The sequence below is a fragment of the Balaenoptera musculus genome, chromosome 19 (genome assembly GCF_009873245.2).
Source record: "Balaenoptera musculus isolate JJ_BM4_2016_0621 chromosome 19, mBalMus1.pri.v3, whole genome shotgun sequence".
Taxonomy (NCBI): Eukaryota; Metazoa; Chordata; class Mammalia; order Artiodactyla; family Balaenopteridae; genus Balaenoptera; species Balaenoptera musculus.
In genome coordinates, this window is record NC_045803.1 from 18,055,349 (window position 1) to 18,079,154 (window position 23,806).

Below are 23,806 nucleotides of genomic sequence, written 5' to 3' on the forward strand. Positions count from 1 at the left end.
TACAATTCCTCGGGCTTCCCTGGTGGCACAGTGGTTAAGAATCCGCCTGCCAATGCAGGGGACATGGGTTCAATCCCTCGTCCGGGAAGATCCCACATGCCATGGAGCAACTAAGCCCGTGCGCCACAACTACTGAAGCCTGTGCACCTAGAGCCCGTGCTCTGCAACAAGAGAAGCCACAACAATGAGAAGCCTGTGCACAGCAACAAAGAGTAGCCCCCACTCGCCGCAACTAGAGAAAACCTGCGCACAGCAACGAAGACCCAACACAGACAAAAATAAAAACAAATAAATAAATTAACTGATTTTAAAAAAACTTCTCTTAATGAGAATACTTAGGATCGTCTTCTTTAATACTTTATTTAGGGAATTGAACAACGTATCTGTACATGTTAAAATCCTTTTATGTTTGTGCATTGCATGTATTCTATAACAAACATATAATATATAATGTGATTTAGCATTTTTTTCGTTAAACTTAGTCATCTTACCTAAGAGTAGCCATCACCACCCTGGTTTGTAATATGAACCACGTGTGAATAATATAGTGGCATAGATCCTGGATTCTAGAGCCAGAATTCCTGGGTCTGTTCAAATTATGGGTCTACTTCAATTTCCTCACTTATAAAAATGAGGATTATAAAAATGAGAATAACTATAATACCAAGCTGAGAGGGTGTTGTGAGGATTGTCCTATTGTATGTGCAGTGCTTTGAATAGTGCTTCTTATAAAGTTAGATCTCAATAAATGTTAGCTATTTTAACCATTGTTGAAATCAGAAAGTATCTTTTGATAAAAATTAATTCCTCAGCTATTTCTTACTCTATTTAGTCCCAACTTATTATCTAAAGAGAAAAACCTGGATGAGAACATTATTCAGTTATTTTGGGTATCCAGGTAACTAGAAAATGGTAATAAGCTATATGAACATTTAATCGAGGAAATTTAAAAAACAAAAACAAGGAGAGGCAAAATCCAAGGCTAGTTACGTGCATGAAATTTAGTTGAACTCCAAGACAAATTTACTATGTTACCTGAACAATAGCTGGGTCCTGAGGCAAAGAACATTGTGGTTTTGGTGGCTCACAAACAGTGAGATCTTTAATATCACTCCCACGGAATATAATGTATTCAAAGACTTCATCTCGAGGTGGTATTGGACGATCTGTTGGTCTGTCTTCTGTACCAAAGGACCGAACTGGTGAGAAAACAGAGGATATGAGATACATGTCTACTCACTGTATTCAGGTAGTGCCTCTTACAATGAACCGTTTCAAGTACTAAACAGCAGTTCTTAAATGCCATCCATGAGAAAATATTAATTCGTAGTTAAGTAAATTTTTTTTTTTTAAGTGGAAAACAGAGTGGGTTTTGCATAGAGCTAAATGTGTTCAATTTAAAAGACTACTGGCAGGGCTTCTCTGGTGGCGCAGTGGTTAAGAATCTGCCTGCCAAGGCAGGGGACACGGGTTCGAGCCCTGGTTCGGGAAGATCCCACATGCTGCGTAGCAACTAAGCCCGTGTGCCACAACTGCCGAGCCTGTGCTCTACAGCCCGTGAGCCGCAACTACTGAAGCCCGCGTGCCTAAAGCCCGTGCTCCACAAGAGAAGCCACCACAATGAGAAGCCCGCGCATGGCAACAAAGAGTAGCCCCCGCTCACTGCAACTAGAGAGAGTCCGCGCACATCGACGAAGACCCAACACAGCAAAAAAAAAAAAGTTATCTTTAAAAAAACAAACAAGACTATCGGTATTATGAGGTTGTGTTCTTCCTACATTTTTATTTACTTATATCTTTGGTGGTGGTGATAAGAGGTGTTAAAAATGTCCTTCATTGTTATTTATTTTTAATGCCCTCATTCAGCAAAATAAAAAACTGGCAACCTGTGTGATATTTCGTGTGTGTGTGTGTGTGTGTGTGTGTGTGTGTGTGTAGTAAGTGAAGATGTGAAGATTTTCCCAATCTACAAAAATCCCAAAGTTTGGGAAACTGAGCTTCGGGTTTAAGAGAAGAAAATGGAAAGAATATCTATCTTGGTGAACAGTACATCCTCTAGAAGCCAAGGAAAGCAGCTGTCAACTATTCAGCTCCATGGGATAGCCTGAAATGCCCTAGTTACCTAAAATATATATCTCATAATTAAATCTGATTATTTTAACACTTAAGATAGCATTACTCAAAGGTGAACTGTGGACCACCTGCATCAGGGTAATAAGCTAGAAAGATTCTCGAATCCACTGACTCAGATTTTCTGGGAAGAGGGTACAGAAATCTGCATTTTAAACCAATTCCTCAAGAGTTTCTTATGAATACTAAAGTTTCAGGCTCACTATCTTAGGAGACTTCTGATGTTGACATCCCTATAGAAACTCCAAATAAGAAAGTTTGCAATATCAGATATTATTCATTTAAAGAGTGTCCTAGAGGAAGTAAACACCTTAACATTGTGCAAAGTTTTGAATGTATGCATTTTTCTGCAGAACTGATCCATAGCTAGATAGAAAATAAAGATTTCAGTTTAAATAATGCCTTTTTTTAAATCCTAAAAATTCTTTCTAGTACTTATGAGACTTCCAGGAAAGATGATGGCATAGTTGTAGGTTTGCAGAATATGCCTCCCTAAAAACTAAAGAAAATTAAAAAGTTAAAATATCCTTAAACCAGGAAAATACCTCAAACCTATACCATAAAGCTTTATTAAAAACTATCATTCAGATACTGAATAAGTTAGTGCAAACCGGAAGACCAACTCCAGAATCCATATGTAGCATGCTGAGAAATTTTCCCAGGCACCCTCCAACTTGGTGGATGGGGACACAGATGTGATAAAGGAAAAGATGTAGAACGTCCTAGCTGAAGCATCCCTTCCTCTGGTGGCCGAACAATACTTTATCAGGGCGGGAGCAAGTGACAAGGTCCTACATCTTGTCCTTTAACCAAAAGGAAGGCCAAAAAGCATTAGAAAAAGCAAGACTAAGAAAATTACAAGTAGGCCAATCTCACTCCTAAACTTAGCACCACCACCATTGCCACCATACAATGCTTTATAAAGTCCCAGACCTCCAAAGTAACAGATTAGCTCATCCTGAAGCTGCAGGCAGGTGGGGTGGGGTTTAAAGGTCTTCCATCTATTTACAAAACCAAAGAGAAGCTCTACTAGGCTTTCTAAGGCATAACAAAACCATTCAAACTATACCCATGTAGTCAAAAGAAAGATGAAAAATCCATTCAGGATTAATATTTATCACAGGAAACAGAAGAAAATTTCAGAAAGAACTGCTTTACATTCTCAAGAAAAATAAAACTCTTATGATCAAAATGATACTGAAAAGAAAAGGTAGCATAGTTAAGGAAAGAAAAAATAGACAAGGCAAATATAACAGCAGAACTAATAAACACATCAACAATAAACAGAACAGTCTCTGAGAAAGACAACAGAATAAGAGAAAATATAACTAAAGATATAACAAGTATCCTGACATAAAGACCTAAATTTGATCAGGTTTCATTGTACTTCCAGGAAAAAAAAATTTAGTGCACTATAAGCCATACAGACTTATCCTTTGCTACATCAAAATAAAGAACTCACAGAAACAGTGGCATCAAAAAATAAGAGATGGACAACAAATCCATTTAAGCACATAAATAAATATATGTGACAATTTACTAAGGTGCTAGAATAGAATGTAAATTTAATAGTTCTGAAAAAGACTACAAAGTTACAAAGTGTTGCAAAAATTAGGATGGTACCTATTTCACACAGTATTCTAACAAAAATTAGGAGATGAAAATGACAAGAAGCAGAGGAAACACAAAAGGAAATTCATAAACTAATACTCATCTTTTATAGTAGGAGTCACCTGATAAAATTTTGGGGGACGTTGATAAATTAACATATGTAGGCTTAAAAATTTGTTATTTGCAGTCCTAAAGGTAACCAACAATAGAGTTGAAAACTAAAGGCATACTTTCCAAAATATGGTATGAAGAAAACCGCTACCGGGCTTCCCTGGTGGCGCAGTGGTTAAGAATCTGCCTGCCAATGCAGGGGACACGGGTTCGAGCCCTGGTCCAGGAGGATCCCACATGCCACGGAGCAACTAAACCCATACGCCACAACTACTGAGCCTGAGCTCTAGAGCCCGCGAGCCACAACTACCGAGCCCTCGTGCCACAACAACTGAAGCCCACGTGCCTAGAGCTCGTGCTCCACAACAAGAGAATCCACTGCTATGAGAAGCCCACGCACCGCAATGAAGAGTAGCCCCCGCTCACCGCAACTAGAGAAAGCCGGCACAGCAACAAAGATCAATGCAGCCAAAAATAAATAAATAAAAATAAAAGTTCCCTAAAAAAAAAAAAAAAAAAAGCTACCATACAGCAAAAGAGGGAAAATGAAAAAGTATGAAAACAGAGACCATGAAGAATGATTTGCACACACTAAGAGTTTGAGAAACAGGCTCTAATGATGGAAACTGATTTGATCAGATTTAATGTTTTCAACAGACAGTTCTTTTTTTTTTTAATATTTATTTATTTATTTATTTATTTATGGCTGTGTTGGGTCTTCGTTTCTGTGCGAGGGCTTTCTCTAGTTGCGGCAAGCGGGGGCCACTCTTCATCGCAGTGCGCGGGCCTCTCACTGTCGTGGCCTCTCTTGTTGCAGAGCACAGGCTCCAGACGCGCAGGCTCAGTAATCGTGGCTCATGGGCCTAGTTGCTCCACGGCATGTGGGATCTTCCCAGACCAGGGCTCGAACCTGTGTCCCCTGCATTGGCAGGCAGATTCTCAACCACTGCGCCACCAGGGAAGCCCAACAGACAGTTCTTGTAGCATTATAAAGAATAAGTTAATTAGAAGAGCAATCAGAAGGGAACACATGTCTGGAAGATAACAGAACAAATGAGAGGTGGTGAAGGTTGAAACCTGGACATTGAGAGTAGAAAGAGAGAAGGCCAGACAAACACAGAAAAGGTAGAAAATTACTAGTACTATTCTGCTACAAAACATTTCAATACATGAATTAGCTCACGTGCAACTGGTTAGTAAGGGAATTATGTCAGTACAGTCAAAAATCACATTGTCTCATCCCTAATTTTTTTAACCTGTTATTTTTATTTATTTATTGCACTTTAGGGGGCAGCAGCTAAACACAGAAAGCCACAGAGTAACAGTATATGATGCCCAATCACCCCAAGTTTCCTCGTGGCTCAATTTGGCTACATAATCAGTCTTATAAGTGCTTATTGCATGGTTCTCCCTGATCCTGATGCACTCTTTCATTGTCTCCAACAGCAGACTCAACTCTTTTTTATACTTTCTTCCATCAGGCTACCTTACATTTTTTTCTTTCAAGCTGGCAGATGACTTCATTGTTAGGTATACTTCACCAGCATTTTTGTTAATGCTATCATTTCGATTCATTTTCTTTTTCTTCTTTTCTTTTTTTTTGGTTGCGCCACTTGGCTTGCAGGATCTTAGTTCCCTGACCAGGGATTGAACCTGGGCCCCAGTAGTGAAAGCACCAAGTCCTAACTAACCACTGGACTGCCAGGGAATTCCCTATTTTTCTTAATCGTGGTAAGAATACATAACATGAGATCTACCCTCTTAACAAAATTTTAAGTGTACATCACAGTATTGTTAATTATAAGCAGAGCTCTACAACTTTACCACCTTGCTTAACTGAAACTTTATACCCATTGAACCACAATGTATCATTTCCTCCTACCCCTAGCCCCTGGCAACCACCATCCTCCAGTATTTTTTCTTCTGTGACTTGGAAAATAAAATGAAAAAGGAAGCAGAGGGCCAGTTTGGAAATTACTGGGCAAGTGTTGGTGAAAAGGTACCTAAAGAAAGAGGTCAAAATATAACATGGTTTATCAAATGTAATTTCTTACTTAGAATTCTACAACTCTGTCCACTCTTTTTCAAAATAGACTGCTATATTATTTGTAACATCAAATAATATATTTGATATACAATAATATATTGTATATTAGGTAAATATACAATAACATTAAACATGCTATGTATGAGGCAGATTATAAAACTATTATTTTCAAAAGATTACAACTGTCTAAAATAAAAACATATATGTGAGTGACATCATGGAAGATGGTAGAGTAGGAAGATCCAGGAATCGGTCCCTCCACCCAAACAACTATTGGGCTGGCAAACAGTCTGAATTAACCTTTTTGGAACTATGGAATCTAGTCAAATGCCTGTAGCATCCAAGGGAGCACCTAATGAAGAAAGAGGCCAGTAACCTTTGGTGAATTTTGGCATTTTGCAGAGTGGCTGGTTATTACCATTCATCATCTCCCATCTCTGTAAAGGGCAGCTTTGGGGACAGTGGCCCATGTTTCTGGTGCAGCTTGCTGATGCCAGGTGGGCAACAGGGATCCTGTCCTCCAAAAAATTAGGGCTGTATGACATGATCTGCCTGAAAATTCACTGAGGGGCCGGCACAGAGGCTGGCCATTGTTTCAACCCTCAAGGGCAGGGCACAAGTGGCTTCCCTAGTAGTGCTGGTGAAGGCATTTAGAAGAGTTAGCATATCCTTTCCCCCTCAACAACAGCAGAATGTACATTATTCTAAATGGCACATGGAACGTTTTTCAGGACAGACCAAATTTTAGGCCAAAACCAACTCTCAATAAATTGAAAAGGATCGAACTTTATGAAGTATTCTCTCTGAACACAGTGGAATGAAGCTAGAAATTAATAATAGAAGGGAAACTGGAAAATTCACAAGTACGTGTGAATTAAACTGACTCTTAAAGAACCAATAAGTCAAAGAAGAAAGCACTAGGGAAATTAAGAAAAATCTGAAGACAAATGAAAAAGAAAATACCACCTGCCAAAATTAGGGGATGTAGAGAATGCCATACTCAAGCAGGAAATTTATAAATGCTATATTAAAAGAATCTCAAATCAACTTTATTAAGAAACTAGAAAAAGAGCAAACTAAACCCAAATCCAGCAGAAGGAAGGAAGGAAATTATACTGGATTAGGGCTGAGATGAACAACATAGCGAACAGAAAAACAGAATCATCAAAGCCAAAAATTGGTTCTTTGAAAAGATCAACAAAATAGACAAACCTTAAGCTAGACTAGACTGACTAAAGAAAAAGATGAGCAGATGTAAATAACTAAAATCAGATGAAAGCAAGGACATTACTACCAACCTTATAGAGATTAAAAGACTCAGGAGAATACTGCAGACAATGTATGCCAACAAAATAGATAATCTAGACAAAAAAGAAAAATTCCCAGAAACATACAAATTACTAAAACTGACTCAAGAAGAAATAGAAAATCTCAACAGATCTTTAACAGGTCCAACAAGAGACTGGACCAGTAATCAAAAACCTCCAAACAAAGAACCAGGTCCAGTTTCACTGGTGAATTTTACTAAACATTTTAACATCAATCCTACTCAAACTCCTCCAAAAAAACAGAAGAAAAGGGAACACTTCCTAACACATTCTATGAGGCCAGCATTACCCTGATACCAAGGTCAGACAAAGATACTGTAAGAAAACTACAGACCAATATCTCTTATGAATACAGACACAAAAACCCTCAACAAAATACTGGCAGGCTGAATCCAGCAGTACATTAAAAGGACTATAAACCATGAACAACTGGGATTTTATTCTAAGAATGCAAGGGTGGTTTAACACACAAAAAAATTCAATGTAATATGCCACATTAATAGACCAAGGTAGGGGGGAACCCCACAGGTTTACTGCAATAGATGCAGGAAAAGCAGTTGTTAAATTTAACACCCTTTCATGGTAAAAACACTTAGCAAACTAGGAAAAGAAGAAAACTTACTTTACATGATAAAGGGCATATATGAAAAACCCACAGCTAACATCACATTCAATGGTGAAAGACAGAAAACATTCCCCTAAGAACAGAAACAAGACAAGGATGTCCACTTTAACCACTGCTATACAACAATGTACTAGAAGTCTTAGCCGGCACAATTAGGCAAGAAAAAGAAATAAAAGGCATCCAAATAAGAAAGAAGTAAAACTCTTTTTGCAGATGACACGATTCCATATATAGAAAAGTCCATAAAATCTATTTTTAAAAAAACTACTAGAGCTAATAAATGAAGTCAGCAAAGTTACAGGTACAACATCAGCACAAAAATCAGCCGTGTTTCTACCTACCAACAATGACAAATCCAAAAAAGAAACTAAGAAAACAATCCCACTTACAACAGCATCCAAAGGAATAAAATATCTAAGAATAAATTTAACCAAGGAGGTAAAAAACTTGTACACTAACAATTACAAAATGTTGCTGAAAGAAATTGCAGACCTAAATAAACAGAAAGTCATCCCAGGTTCATGGATTAGAAGACTTAAGATTACAATGCTCCCCAAAGTGATCTACAGATTCAGTGCAGTCTCTGTCAAAATTACAATGGCCTTCCCCCTTCCCCCAGAAATGGAAAAGCTAATTCTCAAATTTATATGGAACTTCAAGGGAGCCTGAATAGACAAAAGAATTTTGAAAACACTGGAGGACTCATACGTCCTGATTTCAAAAACTACTACAAAGCTACAGTAGTCAAAATAGTGTGGTACTGGCATAATGATAGACATATAGATTTATGGGATGGAATACAGAGTCCAGAAATAAACCCAAACATCTATGACCAATTAATTTTAGACAAGGGTCCAAGACTGTTCAACAGGGATAATAGAACAGTCTCTTCAAAAAATGTTCTGGGACAACTGGATAACCAAATGTGAAAGAATGAGGGTGAAATCATACCTTACTCCATATACAAAAATTATCCCTAAGTGGGTGTGATATTAAGATATGGTAAGAAATACATATACATATATATATATATATATATATATATATATATATATATATATGTATGTATGTATGTATATATATATATGTCTTTGTCTCTAGCTCCTGGCCAGAGTGCCTAAAACTTCTGTAATTTCCTAAGAGACAAAGGTACTAAGAGCATCTTTTGTTCTTATGTTTGGTCTTTGACCCTGGCTTCTGACATAGAGCTCCTAAATCTCTTGGAATTTCCTGGGTGATATCAGAGCATCTTTTGTTCTAATGAGGAGACTCTTGGTGATCTCCTGCGTAGCTTCAGGAAGGGGGCTGGACATCAGAAAGACGAAGCTATGATAAGGAGCCTGAAACTTTCAGCCTCACCTCTCACCCTCTAAGGAGGGAAGAGGGACTTGAGATTGAGTTAATAATTGATCGCGCCTATGTGATGAAGCCTCCATGAAAATCTGTAAACTATGGGGTTTGGAGAGCTCCCTGGTTGGTAAAGATGTGGAGGTGCTGGGTGATGTGCCTACAGAAGGCACGGAAGCTCGGCACTACCTCCCATATTTTGCCTTATACATCTCTTTCATCCAGCTGTTCCTGAGTTGTATCCTTTTATAATAAACCAGTAATCTAATAAGTAAACTGTTTTCCTGAGTTCTGTGTGCTGTTCTAGCAAATGATCAAACCAAGGAAGGGGTTGTGGAAACCCCCAATTTATAACCAGTTGGTTAAAAATACAGGTCACAAGCTGGGACTTGAGACTGGTGTGGGGAGTGGGTGGGGGGAAGTCTTATGGAACTGAGCCTTTAACCTGTGGTAGCTGACACTAACTTCAGATAGACAGTGTCAGAATTGAGTTAAATTGTAGGACACCCAGTTGGTGCCCAAGGGGTTGGAGAATTGATTGATGTGGGAAACACTCCTCCCCCACAATTTGGAAGCCAGAATGGAGGAGAAACACAGAATTTTTCTTTTAGTGGGTCAATGACCTAAATATAAGAGCCAAAACTATGAAAATATTAAGAGAACATAGGAGTAATCTTTATGACCCTGAATTTGACAATGGATTCTTAGATTTGACACTAAAAGCAACAGTAACAAAAGAAAAAAACAGATGAATAGGACTTCATAAAAATTAAACCCTTCATAAAAATTAAACCCCTTCTTAAACAGTATTAAGAATATTAAAAGACAAGCTATGAAATATGAGAAATGTTTGCAAGTCATATATAAGTGCTTAATATGTAGAATATATAAAGAACTCAACAAATTGTTAAAGACAAACAATCCAATTAAAAATGAGCAAAAACTTGGAGACACTTCTCAAAAGAAGATATACAAATAGCCAACAAGCTCATGAAAAGATGTTTAATATCCTAAGTCATTATGGAAATGCAAATCAAAATCAACATGAAATACCACTTCACAACAACTAGGATGGCTTTAATAATAAAATCAGAAAATAACAAATATTGACGAGGATGTGGAGAAATAGGAATCCTTGCACACTGCTGGTAGAAATGTGAAATGGTGCAGCTGCTGTGGAAAATAGCTTGGTGGTTCCTCAAAAAACTAAACATATAACAACCAAATGACTCAGCAATTTCACTCATATATATAAAAAACCTATGTCCACACAGAAATGAATGTTTCAAGCAGCATTATTCATAATAGTCAAAAGTTGGAAACAACCCAAATGCCCATCAACAGATGAAGAGATAAACAAATTGTGTTTTTTACACACACACACACACGAACGAGTATTATCCAGCCATAAAAAGGAACAAAATGCTGATACATGTTACAGCTAGAAAGAAGCTCCAAAGCATTATGCTAAGTGAAAGAAGACAGACACAAAAGTCACCTATTATACAATCCCTTTTACATAATATATCCAGAATAGGAAAAGCCAGAGAGACAGAAAGCAGATTAGTGGTTATTGAGGAAAGGCGGGGAAATGGGGAGGGAATTACTTAATGCGTAAGGGGTATTTTCCCAAGGTAGAGGTAGTGGTTACACAACACTGTGACTAGACTAAATGCCACTGAATCATACACTTTATAATGGTTAATTGTATGTTATATGAATTTCACATCAATAACATACACAAGGACTTCACTGGCAGTCCAGTGGTTAAGACTCTGCACTTCCACTGCAGGGGGCACGGGTTCAAGCCCTGGTCTTCCTGGTACGGAAACTAAGATCCCACATGCCACGCAGTGAGACAAAACAAAAACAAAAACAAAAAACCACACACCCCCCCACAAATATAGCTGGTAAGAGAATACATAAAATGATAATAATAGTTGGATCAGAATGTTAAAACTAGGGGTGGTTGTCCTCTATATTCTCAACTTCATCATGTTGTTACCTTGCTTTAATAAGTATTCTAGTTTTTCTTATTCCCCAAACTAGAAAAGCCCAAATTTTAGGCCAGTGTTCAAAAGAGGGGGAAGTAGGGAAAATACTTTTTTTTTCTATTAGTCTTAAAAGAATATAATCAATTCCCCACTCTGGCTATAAATAGCAAAGATTTATTAATAAAAATGTATACCATGATACTCTTTTTTTAAAAAAGAGATAGGGTCGAAGTTCTGACAAAATCATTTATCTAAAATATCTCTATCTCTAAATCAAGGCAAGCTCAAATATCACACTGTCAAACCTGGTTAACAGTATATTAATACCCATACCCACAGTCATAGTACATGACTACAGGGAAGAGCTATAGTGACCAAATTCCCAATACAATACCTCCATTATAAAATACCCAAGCTTTCTAAGTTTAAATGATAAATATATCCATAGTTAAGTATGGTTACCATCCTCAAAATAACATTAGTATTTTCCAAAAGGCTTAACTTTTTTTTTAAAGTCTTTATTGAATTTGTTACAATATTGCTTCTGCTTTATGTTTTGGTTTTTCAGCCCCGAGGCATGTGGGATCTTAGCTCCCTGACCAGGGATTGAACCTGCACCCCCTGCAATGGAAGGCGCAGTCTTAACCACTGGACCACCAGGGAAGTCCCAAGCCTTAACTTTTGGACACAAACTAAAAATTATAAATTAGGCTCTAATACTGATTGATGAAGAAGAAAAATAAGTCTGTTGAATACTAAAATGGGAGAGCAATAAACAAAAGGTTGAATTATTCAAGAAATGTCCAAAAGTTAGTTGCGAAACTAAGGCTAAGTTCAAATGGAAATCTAGAATAACATTTATACTGTAGTTTTTTTAAAAATTATTTTTTAATTAATTAATTAAATTTATTTATTTTTGGCTGCGTTAGGTCTTCGTTGCTGCGCGCGGGCTTTCTCTAGTTGCAGTGAGCAGGGGCTACTCTTTGTTGCAGTGCAAGGGCTTCTCACTGCGGTGGCTTCTCCTGTTGCAGAGCACGGGTTCTAGGCACATGGGCTTCAGTAGTTGTGGCGCACGGGCTCTAGAGCCCAGGCTCATCAGCTGTGACACATGGGCTTAGTTGCTCTGCGGCATGTGGTATCTCCCCAGACCAGGGCTCGAACCCGTGTCCCCTGCATTGGCACGCGGATTCCTAACCACTGCGCCACCAGGGAAGCCCCATGATGTAGTTTTAAAGTTAAAACTCCTGTCAAGTATCAGTTGTAAGACCTGGTCCCAGACACTTAGCCAAACTTAAGTTCCAACCAAGCTCATTATTCTCCATACACAGAGCAGGTTTTCTGTCCTCTACCAAAGCTCCTCCCCACATCTGACCTATCCTAAGTTTCAGCTTGGATACTACTTGTATTCATCATGGTTCTCCAGAGAAACAGAACCAACAGGATGCACGTATACAAACAGACAAAGAGAGATTTATTTTAAGAAATTGGGCTCATGTGAAAATCCAAAATGTGCAGAGTGGGCCAGCAGGCTGGAGACCTGGAGAAGAGTTGCGTTTGAGTCCAAAGGTGATCTGCTGGCAGAATTCCTTCTTGCTCAGAGGAGGTGAGTCTTTGTTCTATTAGGGCCTTCAACTTGACTGGATGAGGCCCACCCACGTCCCACATCATGGAGAGTAAATATGCTTTACTTTAAATCCAGTAATTTAAATATTAATCTGGTTCAAAAAACACCTTCAGAAAGATCCAGAATATCTGACCAAATATCTGGGCACTGTGGCCCAGTCAAATTGACACAACACTAGCCATCACACAACTCCACCAGTAATATTCCCAGATGGAAGTAACACATTCTTCCTCTAAAAATCACACAGTATTCTACCATTGGATATACCTACCTCTTCTAAAAGTGAAAAATCTTCAGGACAAAGATCTGTATCTTTGCAGCTACCACAGTATCTAACACAGCACCCTACATATTGCTGACATTTGAATATTTCTTTTTTTTTTTAAACATCTTTATTGGAGTATAATTGCTTTACAATGGTGTGTTAGTTTCTGCTGCATAACAAAGTGAATCGGCTATGTGTACATATATTCCCATATCTCCTCCCTCTTGCATCTCCCTCCCACCCTCCCTATCCCACCCCTCTAGGTGGACACAAACCACCTAGCTGATCTCCCTGTGCTATGCGGCTGCTTCCCACTAGCTATCTAATTTTTTTACAATATATTTATTTATTTATTTATTTATTTTTGGCTGTGTTGGGTCTTCGTTTCTGTGTGAGGGCTTTCTCTAGTTAGGTGAGTTGCAAGGTGTTGTGGGTCAGGATAAGTCTTGGACTTTGTGCTGTAGCTGTCTCTGTGTTCACTTCCCTGACAGACTGCAAACTCCCTGTGACCAAGGATTGGACACTTCTTCCTAGATATCCTCTTCATGTGGCTAATTGTGACTATCTGTCAGGCCCTAACTTAGCTGCTGGGTCCTCAAGAACCTTGTCTCTGTTGCTCTCTTTTGTTTACTAGCACCTAGCATAGTGTTTAACATATAGTCATAGTAGGCACTCAGTAATTCTCTTGAATGGATATAATAAGCACCAGGCAGATACAAGCTTCCCTTATGCCCCATGTGCTCCATGCTGTCTTTAGTGTGGTAGGTACCTCTGCTCCCATATGTGCTAAGGTTTCTCCAGAACCTCTAGTTTACCCTCACCAGAGAGCACCAGGGTTGGAAAGGAATGGCTATCCAGTTGTGTAAAATGCAAAAGGGGCTTTGGAAATCTGACCACTGTTGAAACAAATTTTAAGTTAATCTTCCAGTTTTTACCTCTATCTTACCCAATTACTATAGTCCTTGTTTCCATTGCACATAATGATGCCAATTCCTGAGACTTTTAGGAGTTTGGGTGCAAATCAGGTTTACTTCTTGGCTTTACCCACTGCCTACTTAGTCTGCAGCTTTCTAAATTCTGCTAAGAAGACATTTAAACTCATCCATTTGTTTTTCAGCCTCCAAAATTTTGTTGCTGTTGTCTCCTTTCCAAATCTACTTTGTCCTTTATGGGTTTATGTCTTTAAAAAAAGGCCTTCTCATGTAGTTTTAGTAGGACTTATAAACAGGAAGAAAAAGTAAAAGCATGTCCAATCTGCAGTCTAAATTTAATCTTGACTCTCTAAGCTTGCTTTGGGCATTCTTCCTTGTGGTTGGTTTTTCTATTTTAATCTTCCAAACATATAACCCACAGACAGAGATATAAAAATATTTCAAAGAGCAAATTAATTAATTAAAAATAAATGTATCCAATAGGAATGAAAAAACAAAACAAAAAAAAACCGGGGTGAAAGAGAAACTAATCTGAGAGTCAGACAGAGAGAGTAAATTTATTAGGTTACAGTAAATTTATTATGGTACAGATGAACCGGTTTGCAAGGCAGAAATAGAGACACAGATGTAGAGAGCAAATGTATGGGCACCAAGGGGGGAAAGCGGTGGTTGGAGGGGTGGGATGAATTGGGAGATTGGGATTGACATACATACACTCATATGTATAAAATAGATAACTAATAAAAACCTGCTGTATAGCACAGGGAACTCCACTTCGCTGTACAGTAGAAACTAACACAGCATCGTAAAACAACTATACCCCAATTAAAAAAAAAAAAAAAGATTTTTTTTTTCAAGATTTACAAGATTCACAGAGAACCACTCAGGAAAAAAACATACCAGTGTGGCAACATTTCTTAACTCCAGGAATAAAGCTTCCAGAGAGAAAAGTGACAGAATCAGACTGGCATCAGCAACACCAGCATGTGAGAACACAACATTCCAGTAACTTCAAAGTTCCATAGAAAAAAAATTCTGAATTTGTAACAATATAGCCAGCCAATCAAGTAATCAACAAAAACATAGGTTCACTAAGAAAATTTGCCACCCACACATCACCCCCTGCCCCCTGCACTTTTTTTTAATGACAAAGATGCACTTAAGCAATACTGGGGGAAAAAGAGAGTCAACTAAGAGGTCAACTTGTAAACAAGAAACAGGAATCCCTGAATGTCTCTGAATAGACTGGTGAGAGATAATGGAACAGAGTAAAGCAGTAGAGGTCGTAAGAAGTAAAATTCTGCATATATTTTGAAATTAGAGCTGACAGGGTCAGAAACACGTATGAGCTGTGAGAGGCAGAGAAATTAAGGATGACTCAAAGGTTTTTGATCTTACCAACTAAAAGAATAAGTTGTCATTCGATTAGATGGAGAAACAGGTTTGGGACATGCTGAATGGGAGATGCCTAGTAGACATCCCTCCAGGTGGAGATGTTAAGGAGGCAGATGGATATAAAAGTCAGGAGTTCAGAGGAGGGGTACAGGTTGGAAATAACAGTAATCTATAGATAGTATTTGAAGTCATGAACTGGATAAAATCATCAAGAAAAGAGTGCAGATGATAAAATAAGGAAATAATTTGTAAACAACATAAAAGAAAAAAGAGAGAGGAGAGAGAGAACAAGAGAGTGAAGTTACGAACTAAGCCCTGGCACGCTCCAACATTTGGAGGTTTAGGAGTTGAAGAATCAACAAAGGAGACTGAGATGCAACCAGTGAGGTATTAGAGAAAACTAGGATAACATCAAGTGAAAAAACTGTTACAAGGAGAAGAGATCAATTGTGCCATATACTGCTGATCAGTCAAGTAGACTGAGAATAGGAACCAACCACTGAATTTAGCAACATGGAAGTCTTTGGTAACCTTGAGTAGACAACTCCTTCAAGGAGTTTTGGTGCAAAGAGAAGGAGAGAAATGGGGCAGTAGATAACAAAGAAGAACTGCATTAAGAGTCGTAATGCTTTTTTGTTGTTGCTGTTTTTAAGATGCGTGAAATAACAGCATATCTGTGAGTAGACAAGAAGGATCTGGTAGAGAAAGAAAAACTGAATACATAGGGGAGAGAGAGTAGAGAACTGCTAGAGCAATGTCCTTGAATCATCAAGAAGGGATGAAATCTTGCACAAGTGGAAGGGTGGCCTTAGAGAGAACAGTTTATCTATATTGACCAGAGAAAAGGAGAGGTTTGGGGCAGATGCAGGTAACTAGGTACATGTGGGATGAGTTGATAAAAATTCTTTTCTGTTTGCTATTCTCTTCTCAATTAAATAGGAAGCAAGATTCACAGGCTGAAAGTGAAGATCGGGGAAGAGGTGGTGGAAGTCTGAGGAAAACAAGGAATGGAATAGTCATGCAGAAAAATGGAACGAATGGACTATGGAAATACAGTATATATATATGGGAAGTAGCTATGACTGCTGGGCTTAGTGAACATAAATGTACAGTGAAATTGGCCAGCATGTCTGTGTTGACACTTGTACAAGAAAGTGGGAGAGGGAAAGGGGGATTGACAGTGTATGCTCTGTACTGACTGTAACAACTCCTTGTGGAATTAAAGCAGGAAGTAAAGTTATGAGGGGAGTGTGGGGCAGTGAAAGGTAGTAAGATCAACAGACTATAGACTAAAATAGATCTGAATGACTGATGGAGTTGGGGTACCTAGACAAAGATGGAGACAGTGGTTGGAAATAACACTGAGATAGCTACTCTCTATTAAGCACCTACAATAAAACAGTTAACTTTTGATATTATCTCATTTAATTCTGAGAATGACTCTGAAAGATGGACGTTATTATCCTTATTTAAAAGATGAAGTTAAAGCTAAGGTTAAATTACTTGTCCAAGGTCAAAGAGCTACTAAGTATTCCAACTGGCCTTTTGGGTCACATTTTCTTTCAGAAACGAACACCCCACAAAACTAGAATAAAATCCTTGTGAATAAAATATTTTACAGACTAACTCACACTTTATCCATTAAAAAAACTTACTTCAATGATATCCAGTTTTTAAAATGGCTAACTGAAGTATTACTTTAAAGCATCATAGAGAAAATAAAAGGTAAATTGCTTCTATAGAAAGCACCTTCTATCATGGAGTAATAAATTCAAGCTAAACTATCTACAGTTACTGCCATTATTACTTTGGCACTGAGTTAAATATAAAATTCTTGGTATGTGTCATGCACAGGTAAGATCTCTTTACTCTTAATATTTCCTTCCTTCTCCTATTATTTTCTTCAGGCTTTATGTTGTTTTCTTTACTTCTGATTCAGAAAGTCATGGCTTATTTTACTCCACTGGAAAATGTACAGTTAGTTTTTGGCACCTGACCTGAGACTCCCAGAATTACCAAGAATTTCTGCGGACTATGTATGCAACAACAACAAACTGTTTCCAAGGCTCCAAGTTCTGGCAACCTCACTAAATAGGGCGACCAAAAGAAATTGCAGCATTAAGTTTCACTAGATCTTTGCTGTTCTAGGTAGTGATTTTGTGAATTGCTAGATTTGGATCCCCAGCTCATGCGAGAATGCAAGAAATCAATAAAGCACTTCACAGGCATTCATCCATCATACAAAACTCTCCCACTCTCTGAAGTTTATGACTATGTGGCTAATCAACAGTCAAGAAGTAGGTAAGCTATGCCAATGGGCAAGACTTAGCAGATGAGTAAGGAAGTAATCCATTACCAATTTACCCACTTTTATATTCCTCCACCAATCACTTGATTTTAAAAACAAATCATTTTAAAAGCAGCTGGCTTAATAATCATTCTTCTCCACAAATTCTCTTTTCCTAATTCAGTGGCAACCTGGTTTTCATTTGAGGGGTATATTATCCAGGTACAGCTAACTAAATATATGTTAGATAAGAATTTCATTTAATTTTATTTAAATACTTTTAAAATCTACATATATAATGCTTATAGGAAATGTAAACTTCCTCCAACTTTGAGATTCCCATAATTAGAAACCTTCAATAACTACAAGTATACTTTTCATTTATTCAAATATTTACCAAGGGTCTGCTATGTGCCAGGCACTGTTCCAGGTACTGAGGATAGAGCAATGAATGAGACAAAACTCTCTGCCTTCACAAAGCTTCCATTCTGTGGGAAATCTCTTGGTATCCAGTATCTAGTATGTGTCTGGGCATCATATTCACAAACACAGGTGCAAATACAATTGGAAGTATCCCACAAACTATTGATGCATGTCATCACTTTGCAATTCCCTCAAACGTCCTGAACTGATTCTTCTCTTAAATTTTAAATGAAAATTATAATTGAGCTTGAGTCATAAGGTGAAACTCTGTCTCCCCAACAATGTCATTTAAATCATGTCATAAGATTTTATCCTCTTATATCCCTATTCTCCAAAATTTCTTACTGTTGGGGGAGGGAACATACCTATGTATTTTAATTTTAAAGAGAGATACAATTGTGAACATGGAATTTGGAGATATCCCCAAGAGACTTCTATAAGATTAATAAACTAAAATGCTAATTAACTTCCATTTATTCATTCATTTAATAAATATTCGTTCATCCCAGAAGCTCAGACTCTACGTGGGGAGCGAAGGTGGAGACAATAAACACATGCAAATACACAAAGATGATCATGTGTAGGTCATGATCAGTACTAGGAAGAAAAAAACGCAGAGCTGTGACAAAGACTATAAGAAACAAACTACAGCCCAGGTTATCTACTAACATACTTAGACCTACATTAAAGTCTTTCTAGGTTGCCTTTAAAACTTCCTGACATTGATTTAGAAGATTGAGTATTAAAGTTCATCAAACTTACCTCAATTTCACTTTATAGAACTAGAGCTAGTCTGTGAAATCTCTAGCAGAAAATAAAAGACATCACCCATTCAGCAGTACCTCTGGGATCGGGCTTTTGATTATATACAGTGTGACCATACAATTTATTATCCAAACTGCAACATTTTCAAGAGAGAAAAGGGATGTTTTAACCATTATGCCAGAATAACAGGCACAAACAAGAACTTTCCACCAGGGCAAACCAGGCCATATGGTCACCCTAATTACATACTACATCAAACAGAACTAGTCCAAAATTTCAGGAGTATTTTATAGTTCCAGATGGATTTAAATTGTAAGTAGTATCCAAGTAAAGAATCTAAATTATAATCTGGATCACATAAGCCAAGTGATTCCCTTACTAAATTTAAAGATTTAAATACCTCACAACATATACAAAATTAATTACAGGCGTATTATAGACCTAAATGCGAAAAGGCAAAATAAAAAAGTTTTGAAAAGATAATCAAAGTAACTCCATGACTTGGGATAGAGAAAAACTCCTTAAAAAAAAAGGAAAAGAAACACTAGCCATAATGGAAAAGAGTGATAAACATGTCTACATTAAAAGAACTTCCATTCACCAAAAGAAACCATTAAATGGGAAAAGATACTTATAACAGATACATCCAGCAAAGGATTCATAGTCTAAACACTGAACTCTAGAAAAAAACATGCAATTCAATAGGAAAATGGGCAAAAGATTTCAAAGGCACTTCACGAAAAGATGAAATCCAAATGACCAAGATATGAAACGGTGTTCACCTCACTAGTAATCAGGGAGATTAAAACCAGGTACAAATACATACCCACCAGATTGGATAGAACTAAAACATAAAATACCTTATACTAAATATTATTGTTGAAGGATGTGGAACAACTATAACTTTCATATACCGTACTAATAATTGAAATAAAAACTAGTAAACAACTACTTTGGAAAACTGTTTGTCATTATCTAATAAAGACACACAATCCCCATGATCCTGCAATTCAAAGTATACACCATAAAGAAAATTACATAAACATGCATCAGTGAACTCAAACACAAATGTTCACAAAGGCATTGTTCATAATTGCCAAAAACTGTAAACAATTTAAACAACTGTAGAATATCCAAAACAACTGCAGAAATAGATAAACATATAATATGCATGATGGAATACTATCTCCCAACAAAAGCCAAAATAAATATATACAAGATGATTCCATTTATATAAAGTTCAAACACGGACAAAACTCTACCATTCAGAGATGTAAACTTAAGTGATAAAACTATGAATGTCAGAATAACATTTATATCTAGCTTAAGAGGGTAGTAGTTGATGGGAAGATGCAGGGGTGGAAGGCTTGTGGGATGTTGGCAATGCCTGCCTTACCCTGGATGGTAGTTACAAGGATCTTTGTTTAAAAATATTTCATTTTTATCTACTTATCTTTTCAACATGTGTGGTTATATTTCACAATAAGAAAAAAAAAAAAAAACAGCTCCCTAGAGGGAAAAAAATTAACATCTTAAAAAGAATTCTAAGAATGTTAAAGAGATTAACTCACTCCATAGTTTAAAAAGAGTTAACAAGGATCTCTAAATCCAAATACACAGTGTATTCTAAACATACTGTATTCTAAAATCCATGAATAAACTTTTGGCTTCAATCTGTTATACTGCCACTCTTCAGACAAATTTTGAAGGTGGAATTTCAGATATCAAATTACTCAACAAGTCATGTAAATTCTAAAATTTTAAGACCAAACACCCCACTTCTAATTTTGAAATTTGAAATAAGTGCCCGGTTGTTGACTGGACCGTTATAAAGTAGTTTTAGATTAGATACTGCTAGGTAGAATAATATCAAGATTTGATAACTCCAATTTTTTGCAAACACAAATTCCCAAACCTCTGTTACACATTAAATAACTCATATTTCTTAAGAAAAAAGAATATATTATGTATGTGGGATTAAATATCAAAGCCATAAGTACAGACATAAATTCAATGATTAAAAAAAATCTTTTCATTGCTGTACTTATATAACATATTTATCAAGTCATGATAAAAAGGACAAATTATGTTTTGCATATGATTTTAACTATTACAGACTAACAAAATGTTCACTGACCCTAGAAGCTGTTGAAAGGACAATCTGTAAAAATGTGGATCGTTATTAAAATACAGACTTTTTAGGTTCTTGCATAAAAGAGTGTACACATTTTTTTAAAAGACTGAAATGAATACATTAGAAATCTTCACAATGTACAGATTTTTTTCCTTGTGAGGAGTGAAGGAACTGGCAAGACAGCTTAAAATTCAGATTAGGTAAAACAATGCCTTTTTAAAAAGCTATTAAACCACTTTAATGAGAAATACTGTTTTCAGCTTGTATGTGACTCTCACCAAGAACTTCAGAGGACCTTTTTCACAATTTCACAAAGTCATAAAAATTAAAACATTATACAGCTAAATATGCACGCGGGGGGGGGGTGGTCAGTGGGAGGGGAGAGGAAAGAAAATTAAGATAAAATAATTTAAGGCTCCCTACCCAGATATAAGATTTGTCCCAACACGAGTGCTATTAAAAAGGATGTACCAGAGAATCCAAAAAAATGTCATTAAGTACTTGCGTGATACCGCGAAATGACTCTCCTGGGTCAAAGATTAATCTTTTTTAAAAAAATAGATTTAGAAAATTTTTTTCCTATCGCCGGACCTCTCTCCTTACCATGCTATTCATTCTATAACTCTACCATGTGCTGCGAAAATTATCAATACCTTAGTTATCTTGCTTCCCTCTCCTAAGTGTTCCAAAAACTTGTGAGGTTTCTTTTAAGATCAGGAGCTAAAGTTTATTTTCTTCCTGGTTTCCTGGCGGAGCTAAAGCCCAGACGTGTGAACGGAAACAAAACCCACAAGGCTGTGGCGATGCTAAATATTTGGGGGAGAACACCTTCCTCCCCGACCCCAGAACTCTCTGTCCCAGGGAACCTCCACGGGGGTCGGTCAGCGCCCACTGACCACTCAGATCTGCCTTGTGAACAAGGGTCCCGGAATAAGCTTGAACACTTCTTCCCCTCGGGCTTCCAGAAACAAGGCCGAAACGAGAGCAGCAAACATTTTTAAAGAGATGGTTGCACAACAGGTTTGGAAAAGGATTCCGGTCTAACAGGTAAATACTACACAGGAGACAAGTGGGATGTGATCTGCTCCATGGTACCAATGGCATTTCGAGACCGTCTGCGTCGCAGAGGAAATCCAAAGTTTGGGCACATCACTTACAGTTCACCTGAGGGATATGCAGCGAACTGAAATTAAGAACGCGAGAAAATGGGTGCCGGAGAATCAACAAATCAGCACTTTAAACTAAGACTAGGCGGAAAAATTCTTTGAATACTCAGGCTTTGTTTGATGCTAAGACGACAGAACCACCGAATTTAGGAGTTGGAAGACGCGTATCTCCGTGTTCTTCGGCCCGTTCTCGGACTTCAGGGCCGCCGTGCCCGCCCCGCTCCCGGTCCTTAGTTCCCGGATTGACGGCGCGGACTTTGGGGCAGAAGCCTGGGAGCCCGGGGAAGGCCGCGGCCCGGCCCAGCCCGCGACGCCGGGGCCCGGAGGGAGGGAAGGGGGCGGCCCCCCTCAGGAGGACGGCGGAGGGAGTATGGAGGGAGCGAGGAGGTCGGCAACCCCGAGCTCGGCAACCCCAAGCGCCCGGCCCGGCTCCACACCCGAGGCCCGCCCCGGCGTACCTTTGGCGAGAGCTACGGTAGAGTTCTCGGTGTCGATAGTGTAGAGGATGCCCTCGTAGCGGATCTCCGCCTTGGAGATAAGGCTGATCTTGCTGCCGATGTAAGGGGTGCCCCCGCTCATGGCGCCGGCGCCGCCGCCGCTCCCGGCCGCTAGCAGAGAGGCAGATCCCGCGCCGCTGTGGCCGCTCCGCACGCCCGCTTGCTCCGTAGGCGCCTACAGCAGCCGCCTCAGACCCAACATGGCGGCGGCGCCGGCTCCGCTACCCTCCCCCAGCCTCCCGCCCTCAAGCCGCGGCGCGGAGGCTGCGGCGGCGGCGGCAGCACCAGCGGCGGCGGCGCGGTGCATGCTGGGCCGGGGAGGCCGCGCTCTCGCGAGACTCGGCCGGCTGTGGGCGGCTCCGGACTCCTTGGCAGCCTGGGTAATTCTAGCTACGCGGTTTGGTCTGGTCTGTCGCTACCGTGCCCGGGTGGCCGGAGAGGAGATTCACGGAGAGGCCGAGTGCCTCGAGACGCCAGGTCACTGTGGGCTGGAGTGGCGGTGCGCGCGACCCTCTTGACCTCAGCTGCGGCCTCCGCCATTTCCAGACCCCTTGTATCTTGTCCTGAGTCCGGTGTCATTGCAAAAGCGGATCCCTCTACCTGGAAGGTTTCCAACCCGCCTCCAAGCTCCTGGTGAGCCCCTTTAAGACCCAGGCACTTCGCCTTTGAGGCAACTGCGCCCCTCATGGAACCCTCATGGCCCCATTACAGCATCTGTTACCCAGCGAGTCTCCCCTCTTCTCCACTTCGCTGCTCCTGGAGGTGGGATTCTGTCCAGCACTTTCAGATTGCCTCATCCAGGCTCACTGCTTTCAATGCCATTGCACACAGACCAATCCCAAGTGTTTGTCTGCAGTTTTGTTCAGTTCTGTGGACTCTGGATTCATATAAGCCATAGCCTTGTTAACTAAAAAAAAAGAAAGCACAACCTAAAGGTTGAGAATTGTCTTTTATTCCGGGATTTTGCTGAGGATTTAAGCCTGAAGACAGCCTCTGAGATAGCTCTGAGGGCCTACTGGGAAGAGGTAAGGGAGGAGCCAGGATATATAGGAGTTTTTGAAAAAACGAAAACAAAAGAACAACCCAGGTAGCCTAACATCAAAAGATTACTCTTAACTGAAGAAA

The 23,806-nt window shown here is 38.9% G+C and overlaps 1 protein-coding gene across 10 annotated transcripts in view; it reads right to left on the reverse strand.

Annotated features, from left to right (window-relative positions):
- LSM14A (LSM14A mRNA processing body assembly factor) overlaps positions 1 to 22,903 on the reverse strand; it is a 49,158-nt gene extending 26,255 nt beyond the window's left edge. For 9 of the 10 annotated variants that reach the window (XM_036832738.1, XM_036832737.1, XM_036832735.1 and 6 more), the window contains exons 1-2: positions 22,643 to 22,787; positions 1,036 to 1,199 (exon numbers count right to left, since the gene is read on the reverse strand). In XM_036832738.1, coding sequence (XP_036688633.1) covers positions 1,036 to 1,199; positions 22,643 to 22,763 — 285 coding nt within the window. In that variant the 5' untranslated portion in view covers positions 22,764 to 22,787. Of the gene's footprint in view, positions 1 to 1,035; positions 1,200 to 22,642 lie in introns of all 10 variants that reach the window. The other variant, XM_036832736.1, reaches the window with a different exon arrangement.
- Positions 22,904 to 23,806: the final 903 nt, after the last annotated feature.